This window comes from Anolis carolinensis, chromosome 6, assembly GCF_035594765.1.
Source record: "Anolis carolinensis isolate JA03-04 chromosome 6, rAnoCar3.1.pri, whole genome shotgun sequence".
NCBI classification, from domain to species: domain Eukaryota; kingdom Metazoa; phylum Chordata; class Lepidosauria; order Squamata; family Dactyloidae; genus Anolis; species Anolis carolinensis.
Genome location: NC_085846.1, coordinates 50,616,393 through 50,636,996, shown reverse-complemented (window position 1 = coordinate 50,636,996; position 20,604 = coordinate 50,616,393). Strand labels below are relative to the sequence as shown.

Here is a 20,604-nt window from a genome sequence, read left to right as displayed (position 1 = left end):
CCTAGACTACCGGTAAGTTCAAATGTAAGAACAGGATTTCTAAATAACAGTTCTGTGTGTTAAAATACAACTGTTATGCTAGCTTCCTTGTAATAATGGGTAATAGATTATTAGAAACCTATTAGTTTTTACACTGTCATGGAATGTTATTTTGGCAGGCCTAAAACAGCTTCCTCTTTAGAAAATGCTACAGCTATTTAAAATCATTAGTTAAATCTTTAAAACAAGGTAGATAGATATATGGTACTTTTATTTATCTAGAACCAATCTTTTACAAATCACAACCTCTCTTTTATTTCATACTGCAAGTAAAATATGAAGTTTCCAAATTTAAAATGCTACTAATTTGAATTTTATAAACAAAATTAACTTTTAACACACTTGATGATTAATTGATTGAATACTTTTATAAGAAGCCACAATTTGATATTTGGCTTCATCTTTCTTAACTGTTTACTTATGAAACCTGCCATCCAATCACTTTTATAACTTGATCTTAACCACATTTATCATGCAATTCCCATACTCATAGGGAATACATTCCAAGACCTCCCACAGATATCTGAAACTGTCAGTAATAATGAACTATATATTTTTACTGTACTTGGGTTAGATGCATCCCATAGAATCACACTGGAGGACCTTGAGACCCAATAAACATTTCTGAAGGAGAATGTTTTTGGGAAGTGAAATTTTGGATATCACATCTGTGGATAAAGTGGTTGTACTGTAATTATAAATGTTTACTTCCAAGTAATGTCCATGCACGTATGTAATGTGTGTTTAGGATGCACTCTCAAAGTTGAAAACTAAATATGCTTTCTTCTAGGTAAATCTGGTTAGGTCACAATTTGTATGGACTTGTAGCATTTAAGAAGGTAGGATTCAAAAATTCTCTAAACTGAGAATTGGGGCTACTACTGAATTGGATGTGAAGTTATAAACAACTTCTTTATAAGAATCTAATTCTATCTTTAATATTTTAGTCTGTTGGGTAAACAATTACTGGCCTTCTCAGCAGCCTTCGATACCTTAGAACACGGTAACCTTCTGGGACGCCTCGCAGGAATGAGGCTTGGAGGTACTGTTTTACAGTGGCTCCGGTCCTTTCTGGAGGACCGTTCCCAGAAGGTGTTGCTGGAGGACACCTGCTTGGCCCAGCAAGCATTGTCTTATGGGGTCCCGAAAGGGCTCAGTATTGTCCCTCATGCTGTTCAACATATACATGAAGCCACTGGGAGAGATCATCCAGAGTTTTGGAGTTTGATGCCAGTTGTACGCAGATGACGTTCGACTCTATTACTCCTTTCCACCTGCTAAGGAGGCTGTTCAGGTCCTGAACCGGTGTTTGGCAACTGTGACAATCTGGATGAGGGCAAACAAATTGAAATTGAATCCAGACAAGACAGAGGTCCTCCTAGTCAGTCATAAGGCCGAACAGGGTATAGAGTTACAGCCTGTGCTGGATGGGGTTACACTCCCCCTGAAGGTTCAGGTTCGCAGCTTGGGGGTGATCCTGGGGTCTTCGCTGAGCCTGGAACCACAGGTCTCGGCCGTACCTAGGGGAGCTTTTGCCCAATTAAAACTTGTGTGCCAGTTGCACCTGTACCTTGGGAAGTCAGACTTGGCCATGGTGGTCCATGCTCATTACATCCCAAACAGAATACTGCAACACGCTCTATGTGGAGTTGACTTTAGATACTGTTCAGAAGCTTCAATTGCTTCAACAAGTGGCAACCAGATTGCTCACCGGAGTGGCGTACAGGGAGCACACAACCTCCCTGTTATGCCAGCTCCACTGGCTACCAAGCACAATTCAAAGTGCTGGCTTTAGCCTATAAAGCCCTAAATGGTTCTAACCAAGCTTACTTGTCCGAACGTATATCCCGCTATGACCCACGTCAGAAGTTAAGATCATCAGGGGAGGCCCTGCTCTCGGTCCCACCACCTTTGCAAGCCTGATTGGTGAAGATGAGAGACAGGGCCTTCTCAGTGGTGGCCCCTCGTCTATGGAACCCCCTCCCCAATAAAATCAGATCAGCCCCCTCCCTCCTGTCTTTCAGGAAAAAAACTTAGGACATGGCCGTGGGACCAAGAATTCAATCAGTAAACAGTGCAATAATAATGGATTAATGGAATTGACAATTGGACAATCCTCAGACTATGATCTGAATTGCGTGATTTTAATTGATGTTTTAATTACTGTTTAATTGTATGGCTATAATTCTATCTGTTTATTTCATATTTATATGTATCGGCATCAAATTGTTGCCTGCCGTAAAACCACCCTGAGTCCCCTTTTTAGGATGAGAAAGGCGGGATACAAATTATGAAATAAATAAATAAATAAATAAACAAATATCTTTTTAGGTCTTCATGTCAAGGACCCCACATTCTACTGTGGTATAAGAAAGAAACACCCCAAGCAAAGACATAACCACTACATTTAAATATCCCTCAGGGATTGATAAAAAGTATTTACATTCTAGGAGTACACTGCTCCAAGATCTTTATTTTTAAAATTTCTTTCAATAAATCTAACAAAATGAACTAAAATATTACTAATAGTGACGTAAATGTCTTCAAACAAACAATTAACTACATATTTACAAATAATTTTGTTTTTACAAATACTGCTTGGCAAATTATTTTCTCCTAGTACACCTTTTCTTGGCTATTCAGTCCCTGACTCTGTCAGATTCCATCACACACAAAAGCAATTTATCCAAAAGCATCAGAACCGTACTGGGAGCCCTTCTACTTTGTTGTCCTGTGGAAGGGTTAATACTTATCACACAATATTTGATTAGTTAACTTCCCACTACACAAATGATCATTCCAGATCAGCAAACTAATGGTTGACTGATGCTGTCAAAATCGCTCAGACATAGTATGATGTAAATAAAGTTGCATATGATAATCAATCCAATCAAGATGTGGAGAAATGAAGACCTGCCCTCACAGTATTCTGTGGACAGAAAGCAAAACGGGGTGGCTGCTGTAAAACAACTGTTAAACAGCAGGAAATCTTCCCCTGATATAGGGGAAGTGTAGTGCACCAGCTTGAACCCCAGAAACAGGTTCAGTGTACTATTTTTTAGTATACTAACAGTTGGAAGGGGACCTTGGAAAAGCAACAAGTCACACTATATTTAAATGGCAACAAGGCTGCTCCGCCTTGGGAACAAAGCTTCAATCGAAGTTGATTTCCAGAAAATAAAATAAACAAAGAACACGTAAACAACACAGGGAAGTCCTTTGAGGTAGGAGATTTAGTTATGTTGAACTTTCCTTCAAATGATAATTCTCTAACAATGGGAATATATAACAGACCCGGAGGAGGAGGAGGAGATATCTCTCTTTCAGGGTTGCTGTGAGTTTTCCAAACTGTATGGCCATGTTCTCTTTCTCTTTATTTTGTATATTTTGAGTTATTTGGAAAATGTACCACAATTCTCCTCAAGATATATTTGCGCTGTTTCACTTTCAATGTGAGTTTTTCTTAATTTTAGTAACCAACAATACAATGTTATAATATACTAGATTTAATGACAAAGGTCAAGGAATTTTACAAAAAGAATTTGAACTAGATAAATCAACAGAAGCAAGAAAAGAAAATGTAAGATCAGAGAAAAGGGAAGACAAAGGGACAAAGACTTAATAAGTGAGAGAGAAAATAAAGAGACAAAGATAAACTAAGGTAATATAAACTCCCTGAACTGAAATGTATCACCTGGAATAGCAAAGATTTTAACAGTTCACGAAAAAGAAGAAGGATCTTTCATCGCTTGAATAAGGATAAGCATGATGTAACTTGTTTGCAGGAGGCTTGTATAAAAAGACAGATATAAGAATGTTACATTATCCTAAAATGGGAAAGGAATACTTTGCAGTCCTAAAAGAGAAAAATAAAGGGGTGGTTCCATACATTAATGCTTCCATAAACTCAGAAAAAAATGTTTGAAAATCCACAAAGATTTGTGGAATTACAAATCCAGAAAGGAGAAAAAAAATAGTGATAAGAGTATACACACTGACTGGAAAAATAAGACATTGCATTGGGACTTTTTGAGAAATTAACAAGATATATTCTAGACACTTGATAATTATGAGGGACTGGAATGGAGTAACTTCACCAATACTAGATAGAAAATCAGATAAATTAATCAAAGAAAACTAGGAAAATTTCTGAAAAGTTTTTTTATGATGGGCAATCTAGGTTTAGAAGATGCTTGAAAAACTAAGTATGGAATTCCCTTAGAATATAATTTTTTCTGAGAGTCATAAATCCTGTCAAGAATTGACATGCAACTAGTTTAAAAAATGCTAGCCACAAGACTTAAAAGATATAACTATCCAATAATCTACTCTGATCATAACTCAATCACATTACAATTGAAAGGCGAAAGAACTCAATAAAACTGGACGTTAAATGAACATTATTATGGAGCGAGGAAATAGTGTAAAGACTTAAAGAGTACTTTGAAGATAATTTGAATAAAGGACCAGAAATTAAAGCTTTGTGGGATGCAAATAGAACAGTAATGTGAGGCTTCTTTATTCAACAGAAAGCAGAAATAAAAAAGAAAAAACACTATGAGAAGATTACAGAAAGGATAAAATAACAAGAACTGAAAACAATTCAAAAACCCTACAGACACAAATGTCAATGTTAACATCAGAAGTCAACAAGAAATTGAAAAGAACTAATTGAATTTGAGAATTTTTGAATCAGCTAACAAAATTAGTAAATGCTTAACATATAAACTAAGAAAGAAAAAGAAGAGAAATTAATAATACCAAAAAAAGAGACAAAGAGATTTGTCGAAGGCTTTCATGGCCTTCGAGAGCAAAGACCAAGATCCACCCAGAGGGACAAGAGGGATCCGCTCACCTCTACAGGAGTCTACCGTATACCATGCAGCTGTGGACAAGTCTACATAGGGACCACCAAACACAGCATTGCCCAAATACGAATCAAGGAATATGAAAGGCACTGCAGACTGATTCAACCAGAGAAGTCAGCCGTAACAGAGCATTTGATGAGCCAACCTGGACACAGCATATTATCTGAGAACACAGAAATGCTGGACCACTCTAACATTTATCACGTTAGACTACATAGAGAAAGCCATTGAAATCCACAACATGTGAACAATTTCAACAGAAAGGGGGAAACCATGAAAATAAACAAAATCTGGCTACCAGCATTAAAAAAAACTCTAAAATCAGAACAGTAAATAAGGAACAACAATCTGAAAACAGAGGAATTCCAGACATGAATCAATCAGGGGCAGCTAACACCTGTGAACAAGAAATTCCCCCAGACAGAAAGAAGCCAGGAAATGAATCTGGCAAGGCCATCAATGCTAATCAAGGTGATTAATTACAACATCCACACTGGCCTCCAACATATAAGAGTTTCTTCTCCCACCCTGGAGCTTCCACAAATATATAAACCTTCCTTGCTTAGTTTTTTCCAATATACAATAGAGTCTCACTAATCCAACATAAATGGGCCGGCAGAATGTTGGATAAGCGAATATGTTGGATAATAAGGTGGGATTAAGGAAAAGCCTATTAAACATCAAATTAGGTTATGATTTTACAAATTAAGCACCGAAACATCATGTTATACAACAAATTGGACAGAAAAAGTAGTTCATTACGCAGTAATGCTATGTAGTAATTACTGTATTTACAAATTTAGCACCAAAATATCATGATATATTGAAAACACTGACAACAAAAATGCATTGGATAATCCAGAACGTTGGATAAGCGAGGCTTGGATAAGTGAGACTCTACTGCATTTCACAACCTCTAAGGATGCCTGCCATAGATGTGTGTGTAACGTCAGGAGAGAATGCTTCTGGAACATGGCCATACAGCCCGGAAAACCAACAACAACCCAACAAAGACAAAGAGAATTTAATTACAGATAATGAAACAATATTGAAGATTTTACACAAATTTCACTCAAAATTGTGTAAGAGAAATCAGATTCAACATGAAATGGTTAACCATTATTTGACGAAGAAACTTCTAAAACTGACAAATGAACAAAAAGGTGATATGAATATCCCAATTACACTAAATCACTAAAACAAAAGTAAATAAATCCAGAACCAGATGGGTTCTCAGCAATTTATTATAGGAAATTTTAAAATGAATTAAAATTAAAATAAAAACAAACCAACAAAAGTCCTATGTCGATCAATGAGTGGCGACGGGGGCAGGACTGTGAAATCTGGAAGCCCCTAGTCACAGACTGGCACATGGGTGGTGGATATGGATTCAGTCGTTCTACCTCAAGGTCTGAGGCAGTTAAGTAGTCCAGCAGCTGTATCCATGACTGAGCAGCCCTTTTTAGGATCCGCTTTGCTCACCCCACATGAGGAAGAGGCTAGAAAAGGTGCCCTAAAAATAGTCTGCCTCTCGATGAAACGAAAACACCATTCATTAGATGGAAGTCAAGAAAATACATGAGCACATGGTGTGGGGTGTTGTTTGTTTATTTGTTTGTTTGTCTGGTTTTTGGATTTTTCCTTTATTCTCTTTTCTCTCTTTTTTTTTTGTTTCTTTGGGTTTTTTTAGGGTTTTTTTATTATTTGTAAAATGTAGGTGTGAAAAAGTAAACTCCAATAAATTTATTTTTTAAAAAATAGTCTGCGTCTCTTATCCCTGACTGGACTGCCTCGTCCAGAGGGGTCACTACCTTGTGGACAAAAAAGAAAAATGAACTTTGGAACATGGAACGTATGGTCACTGCTGGACAACACTGGCAGTGAACGCCCAGAACGCAGGACTGCTATCATTGCAAGGGAGCTGGGATGCTTTGACATTGACATAGCAGCACTTCAGGAGACCCGGAGAGCAGTGACAGCTGAAGAAAAGGGAGGCTACACCTTCTTCTGGAAGGTCACCTGAAGAAGAACGAAGAATACACGTAGCTGACTTTGCTATCAGAAATAACCTAGTGAAGCACCTGACTGAAGCACCCATTGGCATTAACAAACTACTTTCAACCCTCCGAGTTAACTTTGCCATAAAGCAACAGTCAACCATAATAAGTGCCTATGTTGATGTTGATAAAGACATCAACGCAAAAGTTTACTGTTAGCTGGATTCTGTCCTATCAGAAATACCTAAGGAGGACAAAATCATCCTCCTGGGGGATTTTAAAGCAAGTGTCAGACAAGATTTCAACCTGTGGCCGGGAAGCATAGGAAAAGACAGGGTTGGAAACAGCAACTCGAATGGCATTCTGCTTCTCACCAAATGCTCAGAACACAACCATGTCATCACCAACATGCTCTTCTGCCTGAAAACAAGCTCAAGACATAATGGAAGCACCCCCAGTCAAAGCACTGGCACCTCTTAGACTTTGTAATTACACCTGCCAGAGACGTGCTTCTCACAAGAGCCATGAGAGGTGTTGATGACTGCTGGACAGACCACAGGTTAATCCTATCCATGATGGCTATCAAGATCGCTCCCAAACGCAGACTCCAAGGAAGAAAAAAAAGGCGCAAAATGAACACCTAAGCCCTTCAGGAATCTTCCAAACGAGCCCTTCTACAAACAACACTCAAGGATCATCTACCCATAGAAGACCCTGAAAATGTTGAGGAACATTGGAACAAACTGAAGACCTCCATCATCACAGCCTGCGAAGAAACCATTAGATATCGAACTAAGAAACATCAAGACTGGTTTGACGAAAATGACAAAGAGATCCAACAGTTAATTGATTAAAAAAAAGGAAAGCCTTCCAAACATGGCAGAGACACCAACTGCGCTGCTAAGACAAAGATCTATGGTAGTGCAAAAGCTGAGGTCCAAAGTAGGAGCAGAGGACTCAAGAACATCTGGTGGACAAAGGAGGTTGAAGAAATCCAACACTCTGCAGATACCCATGATGCTCAGGGATTTTTAAAGCCACAAAGGTCATCTACTAACCAAAAAACCATGGCATACACCCTCTACGCTCATCAGATGGAACCAAGCTTCTGAAAGACAAAAGATCAATTGCATTACATTGAAAAAAGCACTACCAAAACCTCCTGAATCGCAGCACCAATGTGGCCGAAGAGGCCCTATCACAAACTGCGCAACAACAAACCAGGGATGAGCTTGCAGCACTGCCTAGTTTGGAAAAAGTCAGCAATGCCATCAGCCAACAAAAAAATAACGGTCAGCAGACCTGATGGAATTCCTGTTAATATCTTTAAAGAGGGTGGACCTAAGCTGACCTCCACCAGCTCATTGAAAAAATGTGGTGACCAAGAAAATCGCAGCAGACTTAAAGGATTTTTCATCATCACCCTTTTCAAAAAAGGAGATAGAACAGACTGTGGAAACTATCGAGGTATCTCCCTTCTAACCTCAGCTGGGAAAATCCTTGCAAGAATCCTTGCACACTGCCTTCTACCTGTCTTAGAAGACACCCTCCCAGAATGGCTTCCACCCCTCCAGAGGAACAGTGGAAATTATCCTCACTGTACGACAGCCCCAAGAAAAATGCAGGGAACAAATGTACATGGCATTCATTGACCTTGCAAAGGCATTCAACACAGTGAATCTCAGTGCTCTCTGGACCATCCTCCAAAAAAATTGGGTGCCCTGAAAAATTTGTGAACATCCTATGGCTCCTCCACAATGACATGATGGCAACAGTTTTGGACAGCAATTGCTCCCAAAGTGACCCATTTACGGTGGAATCAGGTGTCAAACAAGGATGTGTTATTGTCCCAACCTTATTTTTCATCTTCATCGCTATGATACTTCATCTTGTTGATGGGAAGCTTCCCACTGGATTGGAAATCATCAGTCGGACAGATGGTAAGTTATTTAATCTCAGCAGACTGAAAGCCAAAACCAAGGTCACAACAACATCTGTTGTTGTTGTTGTTAATTCGTTCAGTCGCTTCCAACTCTGCATGACAGCATGGACCAGCCCATGGCTGAGCTTCCTGTCGGCTGCCGCCACCTCCAGCTCCTTCAAGGTCAAGCCAGTCACTTCAAGGATACCGTCCATCCATCTTGCCCTTGGTCAGCCTCTCTTCCTTTTTCCTTCCATTTCCCCCAGCTTTCCTGTCTTCTTATGATGTGGCCAAAATACTTCATCTTTTCTTCTAATATCCTTCCCTCCAGTTAGCAGCTGGGCATTATTTCCTGGAGTATGGACTGATTGGATCAGTCCAAGGCACTCTCAGAATTTTCCTCCAACACCACAACATCTGTTACAGAACTCCAATATGCAGATGACACTGTAGTCAGTGTGTATTTAGAAGAAGACCTACAAGCCACTCTAAACACCTTCGCAGAAGCATATGAGAAGCTCGGCCATTGAGAAAACCAAAGTGCTCTTCCAGCAGGCACCAGCCAATCCCTCTGCAAGGCCAGAAATACAGCTTAATGGTGTAACATTAGAAAATGTCGACTATTTCTGCTACCTTGGCAGCCACTTCTCCACAAAAGTCAACATTGACACTGAAATACAACACCGCCCGAGCTCTGCAAGTGCAGCATTTTTCCAAATGAAACGAGTGTTTGAGGATGGGGACATCCGTAGAGATACCAAGGTGCTTGTTTATAAAGCCATTGTCCACCCAACCCTGCTATATGCCTGCGAAACGTGGGCAGTCTACAGACGTCACTTAATTCCTGGAGCAATTCCATCAGCGTTGCCTTCGAAAAATCCTGCAAATCTCTTAGGAAGACAGGCGGACAAATGTTGGCATGCTGAAAGACGCAAAGACCACCTGCATTGAAGCGATGTTCCTCCATCATCAACTCCACTGGACTGGCCACATTGTTTGAATGCTCGATCACCATCTCCCAAAGCAGTTACTGTACTCCCAACTCAAGAACGGAAAACAGAATGTTGGTAGACAGGAAGAGAGATACAAACATGGGCTTAAAGCAACCTTTAAAACTGTGGCATAGACACCGAAAACTGGGAAGCACCGGCCCTTGAGCGCTCATCAACCGTGACCAGTAGTACTATGGAATTCGAAGAGGTACGAATGGAGGGCGAAAGGGAAAAACATGCCAAGCCAACCCTTGTTGGGACCACCTTCCACCTGGAAACCAATCTCCTCTCTGTGGAAGAACATGTGGGTCAGGGCTCTACAGCCAGGCCCATAACCAGAGATAAAATTCGAGAGGGGTTGAAAATTCCCCCCTCCCCCCCCCCCCCACAGATGACTTTTCAGATAAGTGTCTCCTGATCAATAAGGCCCTGAAATTACCATCATTATGCAAAGGTTTCTCCCTTTTAAAACCAGTTCTTTTTGGCCACAAAGGAAAATAGTTTCCACAATTGGCAGAAGTTTCTTTCTGTTTTCTTTTATTTTCTTATTACCTTTATCATTATGACAGGTTACATCGAGACATTTTCCACTGTGAATTAGCAAGACATTTTCAACCAAGCACAAGTTGTTCTGATCTTAGATGCCCCTTCTTATCCACAGGAAATACATATCATGGCAATGGAGTCTGTGGATTTTGTACTAAGGGAGCTTTCACTTGCTCATCAGAAACATTCTTGTTCATATAAAATCCAAGGTCTAACAAGACAAACTTCTTGTCTTTGCTCCCATTCCATGGTTTCTTTGGAAGGGCTTGGATTAGATCAGTGGTTCTCAACCTGTGGGTCCCCAGATGTTTTGGCCTTCAACTCCCAGAAATCCTGACAGTTGGTAAACTGGCTGGGATTTCTGGGAGTTGTAGGCCAAACACCTGGGGGACCCACAGGCTGAGAACCACTGGATTAGATGAAGCAGTGGTGGACACCTCAGTTTCCAGTTTTTGCCTGCAATCCAGGTCAAATCACCATCCTGTTACCTGCTGGCTACATTTTGGTCGCTCCAACGATGTCAGCTATTGCTACTGTAGCAATGTAAATTGGTAGAAAGGTAGGTAAATAATCAAAAATTGGTTGAGGTCGTGCTTGTAGTTCTGGAGGGACTCTAATGTTTGCTTCTCATAGACTTGGCAGAGGGATTTGATTAACCAGTTAAAATTCATGAATAAATCAGGGGGAAGGGATTTGACCTGAAAATTTTCGTGGTGGGGGGTTTGAACCCCTAAACCGCTCCCTTGGCTACGGGCTTGTCTACAGCCACCTATGTATCATATTCAGACAATGAGGGATCGCCTAAGTAAGTTAGTGGAGTCTCACTTATCCAACGTTCTGGATTATCCAACGCTTTTTTATAGTCAATGTTTTCAATACATTGTGATATTTTGGTGCCAAGTTTGTAAATACAATAATTTCTATATAGCATTACTGTGTATTGAACTACTTTTTCTGTCAAATTTGTGGTATAACATGATGTTTTGGTGCTTAATTTGTAAAAGCATAACCTAATTTGATGTTTAATAGGCTTTTCCTTAATCCCTCCTTATTATCCAACATATTCGCTTATCCAACGTTCTGCCGGCCCGTTTATGTTGGATAAGTGAGACTCTACTGTAATACCAATGAGACTCACTCACTCCCAATGGGACGCTCTCACCTGCTCACGAGTAGGACTTCAGTCATTTCCACCTGTTTTCCCCTCAGCAAGTTCATTTTCCCGGGCTCTTCGTTCACACTTCCTGGAGAGCTTCGCTTCCCTTTCCCATTCTATCCCCATTGAGGCGCACAGGCAGGCCCCGCCCCACCTGTCCTTCACAGGAAGCCACGCCCCCTCGCACTTGTAGGCGCCCCTCCCCCCTCCCAAGCACGACAAAGAACTCGAAGCGGGTGTGTCTGCCTGTCTCCCTTTCTCTGTCCGGCTCGCTCGCTCTCTCGCGCGCGCTTACCCGCTCCTTGCCGGCCCCGCGGCGTCCCTCTCTCTTCTCTCCGCCCGTCACGCCGCCTCGCTCACTTCTCACTTCTCCCTTCTTCTTCTTTCCTCTTCCTCCTCCTCCTCCTCTTCTTCAGCTCCGGACAACAGAGCGCCAAACCCGGCGGCGGCCAAATGGCCCCGGCTCTCATTGGAGAGAAGCTGCCGTCGTCCGGATTGGACGAGCCGCGCTCTCCCCGCCCCCCGGGGCCGGATCGCAACCAATCCTGGGTAGCTTGCGCGCGCGCCCCACATGCAGGGCGGGAAAGAGGGGGAAGTTCTTTGTTCTCGCGCTGTTTAGAAGAAGGCGGGAGTTACCTCTGTTCCTCTTTTCAAATGTGTTCTCTTCGCTGGGCGCTGTTTCCTGGGACTGGGACTGAGTGTGAGAAGCTCCCCTCGGCTGTGCGTCAAAAAAAGGCAAAAAAAGGGAAGTGGCTGGCCCGCCTCTGGCCCGGTTCAAGGAGGTTGGGCGGGCAGCCGTTAACGGTTCTAACAGCCGTGGCTGCCTTTGCGCGCGGGGGGAGGGGGAGTCTAGCCGCCCCTCAGGCGGGGCTCTGCACCCGGCCCCTCCGCCGCCGCCTGTTGCTGGGTGGGGAAGGGACGCCTCTTCTCCTTCAGGAGCCGCGTCTCCACAAACAGTCCGGTCTGGTTTAGTTTAGGTGTGTCTCTCTGCTGCTGTTGTTAGGAGCCACCATTGTTGTGGTGGTACCGAACCATCTTGAATCCGACTCCCAAAGAACGACCTAGAATGTGTGGCGTGCGGATTCATTCATTCTTTCTTCCCCTTAATGTTTAGTTTTTCACTGAGCGCTCATCAATCAAACCTCATGGCGTTCTGCACATTATTACAGTAGAGTCTCACTTATCCAACACTCGCTTATCCAACGTTCTGGATTATCCAACGCATTTTTGTAGTCAAGGTTTTCAATATATCGTGATATTTTGGTGCTAAATTCGTAAATACAGTAATTACAACATAACATTACTGCGTTTTGAACTACTTTTTCTGTCAAATTTGTTGTATAACATGATGTTTGGGTGCTTAATTTGTAAAATCATAATCTAATTTGATTTTAAATAGGCTTTTCCTTAATCCCTCCTTATTATCCAACATATTCACTTATCCAACGTTCAGCTGGCCCGTTTATGTTGGATAAGTGGGACTCTACTGTATTATTATATTTATGTATACCAATGATGGGCAACCTTTTGCGCTTGGTGTGTCAAAATTCACCAAAAAACCTAGCATGACTTGGGTGGTGTGTCACTTCGAGAAAAAAAACCATAATTTCGTAATATGTATAGTTTAAATAACAAAAATATATAATTGTAATATATAACTGTATTTAATAAATCATAACAATTTACTACCATTATTTCCATGTACAACAATCTGTGGTACCTCTTGCAGTTTCCATGCTGATTTCTCTATTCTAGTTTCAATGTAGTCACGAATAATGAATAATGTAATAGTAATAATAGGATAATATACAATAATAATAGAATGATGTAATGTGCATAATTCCTATGGAGTAAACAACAAAACCACTTGTTGAAATCACACCAAATTTGGCCACAAAAGACAGAGTCATCCAATCAATCTGCATGCAGCAGCGTGTCAGCAAAAATTGCTAGACGTGTCACTGCTGACATGCGTGTCATAGGTTAGCCATCACTGATGTATACCCTGCTTTATCTCCCCCGAGTGACTTAATGTTGCACTCGAGTCCTGAGACACCTTATTCACCACAAACCACACACTGTTTGAACAATCCAATAAGTAAAAGTTTATTAAGAAAAGAGTATATGATAAGCAAAGCTTAAAAAGAGAATCAAAGTTATTTCCAAGATAGCCAAGAGTCCCAAAAGCTGGGTTGCTGTCAGTCTTCCGAGCTGTATGGCCATGTTCCAGAAGCATTCTCTCCTGACCTTTTGCTCACATCTATGGCAGGCATCCTCAGAGGTTTTGAGGTCTTTTGGAAACTAGGAAAGTGGGGTTTATATATCTGGAATGTCCAGAATGGGAGAAAGAACTCTTGTCTGTCTGAGGCAAGTGTGAATGTTGCCATTGACCACCTTATTTATTTATTTCCATCATTTCTATCCCGCCCTTCTTACCCGAAGGGACTCGGGGCGGCTTACAAAACTGGCAGAATTCGATGCCAATATATAACAATACAAAAAAATAAAACATAAGCAATTAAAAACAGATTTAAAATAATACAAAATACTTGAGCCATTCATCCACAAAACCTTGTACATAAACCTTAGTCCAGACCAAGTCGAAGCCAACGAAACTTATTCTTTGAACGCTTACTTGCATAGCCAGGTCTTCACTTTCTTTCTAAAACTCAAAAGGGATGGATCCTGCTGGATGTCACTAGGGAGGGAGTTCCACAGCCAAGGAGCCACCACTGAGAAAGCCCTGTCTCATTGAATAGCCTTGCAATGTCAAAGCCTGGCTGCTTCCTGCACTGAGTGCTGTTGCACTAATCAAAACGGGATGTAACCAAATAATGTACAGTAGAGACTTGCTTATCCAACCTTCGCTTATCCAACATTCTGTATTATCCAGTGCAGTCTGCTTCCCGCCCAGATCCACAGCTGTTTTTCTAGGCAGCAACGCACAGCAGGCCAACACGCCCAACAACAACACAAGTGCAGTCACACTCCCAAACTAGTGACAGACTTGTTGTAAAACATGATGTTTTGGTGCTTAATTTGTAAAATCATAACATAATTTGACATTCAATAGTCTTTTCCTTAATCCCTCCTTACTGTTCAACATTTTTGCTTATCCTACATTCTGCCAGCCCATTTATGTTGGATAAGTGAGACTCTACTGTACTACCGTGGCCAAGTCTGACTTTCTTAGATGGAGTAGCTCTCCTTGCGGCTCTTTCTGCGCTTCTTGTCCCCCTTCTTCTGGGTCTTGGTCACTGCCTTCTTCAACCCCTTCTTGGCTGCAGGCGCTGATTTCTTATGAATGGTTGTAACTGACTTATCAGTTTTAACTGAGCAAAGGCTCAGTTATTTAACTGAGCAAAGGCTTGGTTATTTCTGCCACCTGGGCTTCCAGGTTTAGGGCAGAGTCCAGAACTACCTCCAAGCAGCAAACCTGTGATTTCAGGGAGAGTGACCACATCCAGCACAAGTGGTGTCACTATTCCTGGGTCTGTCATATGGGAGACCAGGAGTACCTCCGTCTTGTATGGATTAAGCTTCAACTTGTAAGCCCTTATCCAATCCAATCCATGACAGCCGATAGACACCAGTTTAGGTCCTCAGCATCTTCCTTTAGCCGTTGGTGAAAAGAAGTGATAAGAGTTGAGCGTCATTCACATATAAATGACACAGAACCTGTCATTTCCACAGGGCTTTGTTTTGGACATCTTCAGGTCTCATGTTGGCAGCACACATGTGCTGGTGTCCATCCTTTCTTTGACTGCCCACATGGTCGTCATCCTGCAATCTCCAAATGCAGTACTGTTTACACTAGAGATGTTGGTTCTCTTCTCATGACATGGCCGTACTACCTTAGTCTTGCTTCCTACATTTTCTTGCTATTCCTAGTCTTTGACGGATGTCATCATTTGGCACATGGACAAGAAGTGTCAGGCCAAGTGTCCATCTCAGCATTTTCATTTCCACACCGTCTTTCAGGGGGAATGTAACCCTATCCAAAACTAGTTGACATGGCTCCACCCCCAGATTAGGACCCTTTATGACAAGCACCTTTGTTTTGTTTGGATTCAGTTTCAATTTGTTTTTTCTCATCCTGTCCATTACCTCCTCCAGGAATTCATTCAGAGGAAACATGCTATCCTTGGCTGAAAGTGTTTTTGAAGGCACGGAGAAATATATTTGGGTGTCACCAGCATACTGATAATACCCCACCCCATGCCTACAGTTGATTTTTCCCAGTATTAAAGAGGCATCTTGTGGGATACCAATACTTTTTTTAGGAGCAGCTATCCTCAATCACCACCATCTGGAACCTGCCTGAAAGGTACGTCTGGAACCACTGCAGCACAGTGCCTCTGATTTCCAGCCCCTCCAGGAGTTCCAGAAGGATACCATGGTTGATGGTATCAAACACTTCTGAGAGATCTAGAAGTACCAACAGGAACACAAACCCCTTGTCGATGTTGAGACAGAGAACATTCACTAAGGCAACCATAGTTTCAACTCAGTACCCTGCTCTGAAGTCAGTTTGAAGTGAATGGGTCAAGGAAGTGTGTGTCATCCAAGACTGCCTGGAGTTGGAGGGCAACTGCTTTCTCAAACCTTGCCCAAAAAAGGGAGATTAGACGCTGGTCTGTAATTATTAAGGTGCAGAGGATCCAGGGAGGGCTTCTTTAGCAGTAGTCTAATCACTGCTTTTAAACAGGATAGAAAATTCCTCTCTGAGGAATAATAATTGGTTGTATTTGAGATTTAATTGCATCTCCTCCCTGGACGACCAGCCAAGAAGAACAGAGATCAAGAAAGCAGATTGTCTTCCTTACTTGCCCCAGCAGCTTGTCCAACAGTACTCACCAATTGAAATTGATCCAGTGTAATTTCACTCACAGAGTTGCTGGTCACCACATTGTTGTTTTCTACTCCAATGACGGCATCTAAGTCGGCTCTTATGTGAGAGATTTTATTTGCAAAATGGCTGTTAAAAGCATCACAGTGAGCTACTGAAGGTTCTAACAATAGGTTTGGAGGGGAGGGGACCTGGGTTGAGCCTTTCTCCACTGAAGAGCTCAATTGGACATGAATCCACAGACGTAATGCATATAGAGAGAAAGCTTTCTTCAATGCAAGTACAGTAGAGTCTCACTTATCCAACATAAACGGGCCAGCTGAACGTTGGATAAGCGAATATGTTGGATAATAAGGAGGGATTAAGGAAAAGCCTATTTAAAATCAAATTAGATTATGATTTTACAAATTAAGCACCCAAACATCATGTTATACAACAAATTTGACAGAAAAAGTAGTTCAATATGCAGTAATGTTATGTTGTAATTACTGTATTTACGAATTTAGCACCAAAATATCACGATATATTGAAAACCTTGACTACAAAAATGCGTTGGATAATCCAGAACGTTGGATAAGCGAGTGTTGGATAAGTGAGACTCTACTGTATTGCTGCCTTTAATTGCAGAATTAAAGGAGCAAAGGTGCGCTCTATGTTGCATAAGTCGAATTTTCCACCATCTGTGCTCTAGTCCTTTCCATTTCATTTCCCTAAGGGTCTCTGTATACCAGAGCCTGTTTTGTCATGGGTCGGAGAGGACTTTTGGGAATTGCTTTTAATGGGTGAGTGGGCTTATTAACAAAAGACCCTTCCCATAAATGTATAGCAGAGTAACTTATTAGCAGCAGTGTGACCCAGCACCAGTAGCCAAAAGTGATAAAAAAATTATCAAAAACACATGGACAAATTTTATCTCTTTCTTTGGAGGCATTTCTTTATAGCAAAATAATATGGTTGAACTATTTACAATAGCAAGATTTCCATAACACTTCACAGACGAGGCCTTCAACCTGAGGCTTCATCACACTAGGCTGCCTTTATGAGGCATTCTCACTCCTCAGGACGACACTAGCTTTGGCCCATTGTAACAGGCTTCGGCCCACTCACTCTCCTCGGTGCAATGCTAGCTTATTAAACCCTTTCAGGGTGACTCACATTTTGTAATTAAAAATACCTAGTCAATTTTTAATATTTCTGGCAGCTTCTTATCTCTAGGTTGCTGCAGATGCTGCTCATCACCACTACAGCCTCCAGTCATGATGTCTGCTTCTTGCTGTCCACTGACTTTGCTTCCCTCTAATTAGGCTGCCATAGCGCCTGTTCCTCCAATTGTATCAGTTAAATATGGAGGAGGAGGTGCTTCCAAGGTGGCATAGAAGAAACCCCTTCTTAAGGGTTTAAAAAGCAAATCACTCGGGTGGGGCAGCAGCAAATCACGCAGGGAAGCTTTTGAGGGGCTGGCCAGAACAAGGAGTATCAAACAGTTTGGCTGAGACCAAAGAGACAAAAGAGTTTAGGTGGGGTGAGGACAGGCATATGGCAAGAAGCCAGAATAAAAACTGCTTCACACGGCCTCTTGATCACTCTCCTCAACCCATGGCACATCTAGCCAGATCTCTGTTGAGAAATTCTAAAAAAAAAATCTTAAAAGATTATTTTTTGTTAGACTCAAAGCTTGAAATTAGTGAGTGGCTTACAATTAATAATGTCTTAGAATGAATGAAATACAATATGATTGATTCCTTGACTGCTTTTGCTACATCTCTCTTCAGTATTAATGCCTCCTCATTTACTGGTTAAAACACTGTTGTTATCTGACTTAAAATGTCCCATTCCTGGCCACTTTAGCTTGTTCATGCCAAGGACCGCAGTAAATAGAGTATTTGTATGTTCTATTTCTTCTTTTACTATGTCTAGCTCCCCTGATTCATGTCTCACATATTCCATGTTCCTATGAAATATTTTCTGCAGCTTCAGGCTTTCCTTTAACCCCTTAGCATGTCAGCATCTTACTATCTCAGCTTCTGTCTTGAGTCCATTTGCACCAATAGCCACAACACCACACATGTATTTTCTGCTATACCCCAGTCACTTGTTGAGTGCCTTCTGACCTGGAAATCTAATCTTCTGGCATTATGTCTTGTTTTATTTTGAATGTTCTCATTCTTTTCTAGGTAAAAGTCTTCAGTAGCAGCATACCTTTATCATCTGTGCAGTAATAACAAGTATTAGCTATGGTTCCACTGCTGTTGTCTCTGAGTGATTCTCCAGAAGTGTAACTCTCCACTATTGCTGCTGGTCAGTAGCTGTTTGGCACATTAAGCCTGACTCCCCAGTAAAAGTGTATCTGACACCAGAGACTCTAGCAGCAGCATTGCTGTCATTGGCAATGGGAGAAGTATTTTGACAGACCAAAGTGCTTGTTTGACTGATTTCGTGATTTTACAAAGATTACACCTGAAACCACCAGCAAATCCATCATCTGTCTCCATAACTGAATTATTCTGTGTCTGGATTTTTGTGCCACTGTGGTATCAGAAATAAAAGGCTGTAGAGCATGGATTTCATAGATCTCATAATTTCTCTTCTTCCAGAATCCAAAATAAAACAATAACTCACTTTTATGCCCATGAACTGAATTTTAGAAATCATAGATCTCTGTCACAGCACAGATGCTCATAATTTTAATATGAGGTTAAACTGAAACTATCTGCCATGAAAACATCCCTATAAAGATGAGCTGATTAGTGAGACAAAAGCCTTTTGTGTTCGCACCCCATGAGACATGGCTGGTCCTCTTGATATTTTTTTCTTTTGTTCCCCACCAGAATTTGTTTTTGAAGTTCCTATGCTCAAGGATGGCCCTCTCAAAGGTCCAAGAGTGAATTGAGAGACTACAATGCTATCCCATTGAGTTTTGAATATTGCCATCTCTATTATTCGATTTGCTATCCATGCAGTCTTATATCCAAAAGGTGCCCTGTTTATCTTACTAACATTTACTTGGGGAGTTGGCCAAAATAGTGATCTTTTATGTATTCTCCATACAAACCAGTTTGAATATAATATTGACAATAGTTCATCATTTTGAGTTTTAGGCATTTTAATTTTTTTAATTGATTGATCCACCAACCATAGACTTTTAACACGTTGTTGTTCGTTTGACTTCAGCCACCATCTCGATGACAGCCTTAAAGTAGTTTTAAGGCAGTTAGTTTTACAAAACCATTTCAATCTGTGTAATCCTTGCAGTAGATTTTACGGATTCATTCATTTGAATAATTATTTATTCACCAATTATGTTTCTTCCCACATGTGTATGCTGTTTTTTAAGTGCTGCATTTACATTGGTAAACATTCATTTGTCATTTTAGAAAATAGTAATTTGTTTCATTTCGCAAAACTGCCCTAGAGGTGGAGAGAGAAATGAATTCATGGTGCCATTGAGCCATTTTCTTGAATCTGACTTTAAAGAAGGAATGAAATTGGAAGTTATTGCTCTCCCCTGATATATTTTGTGTTGGAAATAAGAGCTACCATGTGCTGTATATGCCTACACACTACTTAAGCCCACTTTTTAAAAATAGCTCCATTATATTTTATATATTTATTTTTGATATCTTAATGTTTGGAAACAAGAGGTTACTCATGAATCTTTGCACATTTGTAACTTGATTGGTCTGGCATTACTCCCAGTTTCTCTTGAGAGCTCAGAATCAAGCCCAGCAAGTGCACATGACTAAGTCAATGGAGTGAATGAATCAGGGGCTAATTATGTAAATAAGCTACTGTGCTATTATGTGTTTCTGTGATCATTTTTATGCATGAGTGAATGACTAAGGCATCTCTTCAACACGCCATGCATTTGTGTGGTCCTCTCATCACCTCTAGAGATGGTGAGATAAATCATTATATATAATATTTCTGAACTATTCGGCTAAGGGCAGCTTTCATAAGGTTGTATATTTGATCTTCTCACTCATCCTGCATGAGTAAATTATTTTAATTTGGTTTCCCCAATCCAAAACCAACCTTTGCATCATTGCCAAAGTGTCCCTATTGCTAAACTATCTAAAATTATAGCCAGGACTACAGTTCTAAGCATATTCACATAGGTAGATTCTCATTAAATATCTTAGCAATTGGATGTACACTTTAAAGATACAGTAGACTCTCAGTTAACCGGCACTCACAAGGTATTCATAGGGTTCAGTCCTTTTCCCCAGGCTATTTAAC

The 20,604-nt window shown here is 41.0% G+C and overlaps 1 protein-coding gene and 1 long non-coding RNA gene across 10 annotated transcripts in view; one reads left to right on the top strand and one right to left on the bottom strand.

Moving 5' to 3' along the window:
* The window catches only part of ezh2 (enhancer of zeste 2 polycomb repressive complex 2 subunit), a 92,912-nt gene extending 80,944 nt beyond the window's left edge, over positions 1-11,968 (bottom strand). For 4 of the 8 annotated variants that reach the window (XM_016994440.2, XM_062983962.1, XM_016994441.2 and 1 more), the window contains exon 1: positions 11,526-11,660. In XM_016994440.2, the coding sequence (XP_016849929.1) occupies positions 11,526-11,581 (56 nt within the window). In that variant the 5' untranslated portion in view covers positions 11,582-11,660. Of the gene's footprint in view, positions 1-11,525; positions 11,663-11,814 lie in introns of those variants that run through there. The other 4 variants (XM_016994438.2, XM_016994439.2, XM_008112908.3 and 1 more) reach the window with 3 other exon arrangements.
* Positions 11,969-11,979: 11 nt separating this feature from the next.
* On the top strand, positions 11,980-18,930 carry LOC103279169 (uncharacterized). 2 transcript variants are annotated; one of them, XR_010007143.1, is made up of 3 exons: positions 11,980-12,496; positions 15,636-15,846; positions 18,543-18,930. It is a non-coding gene; the product is annotated as an uncharacterized LOC103279169 (long non-coding RNA). The 2 variants fall into 2 exon arrangements; XR_010007142.1 differs by having other exon boundaries at positions 11,980-15,846.
* The last annotated feature ends 1,674 nt before the right edge of the window (positions 18,931-20,604 follow it).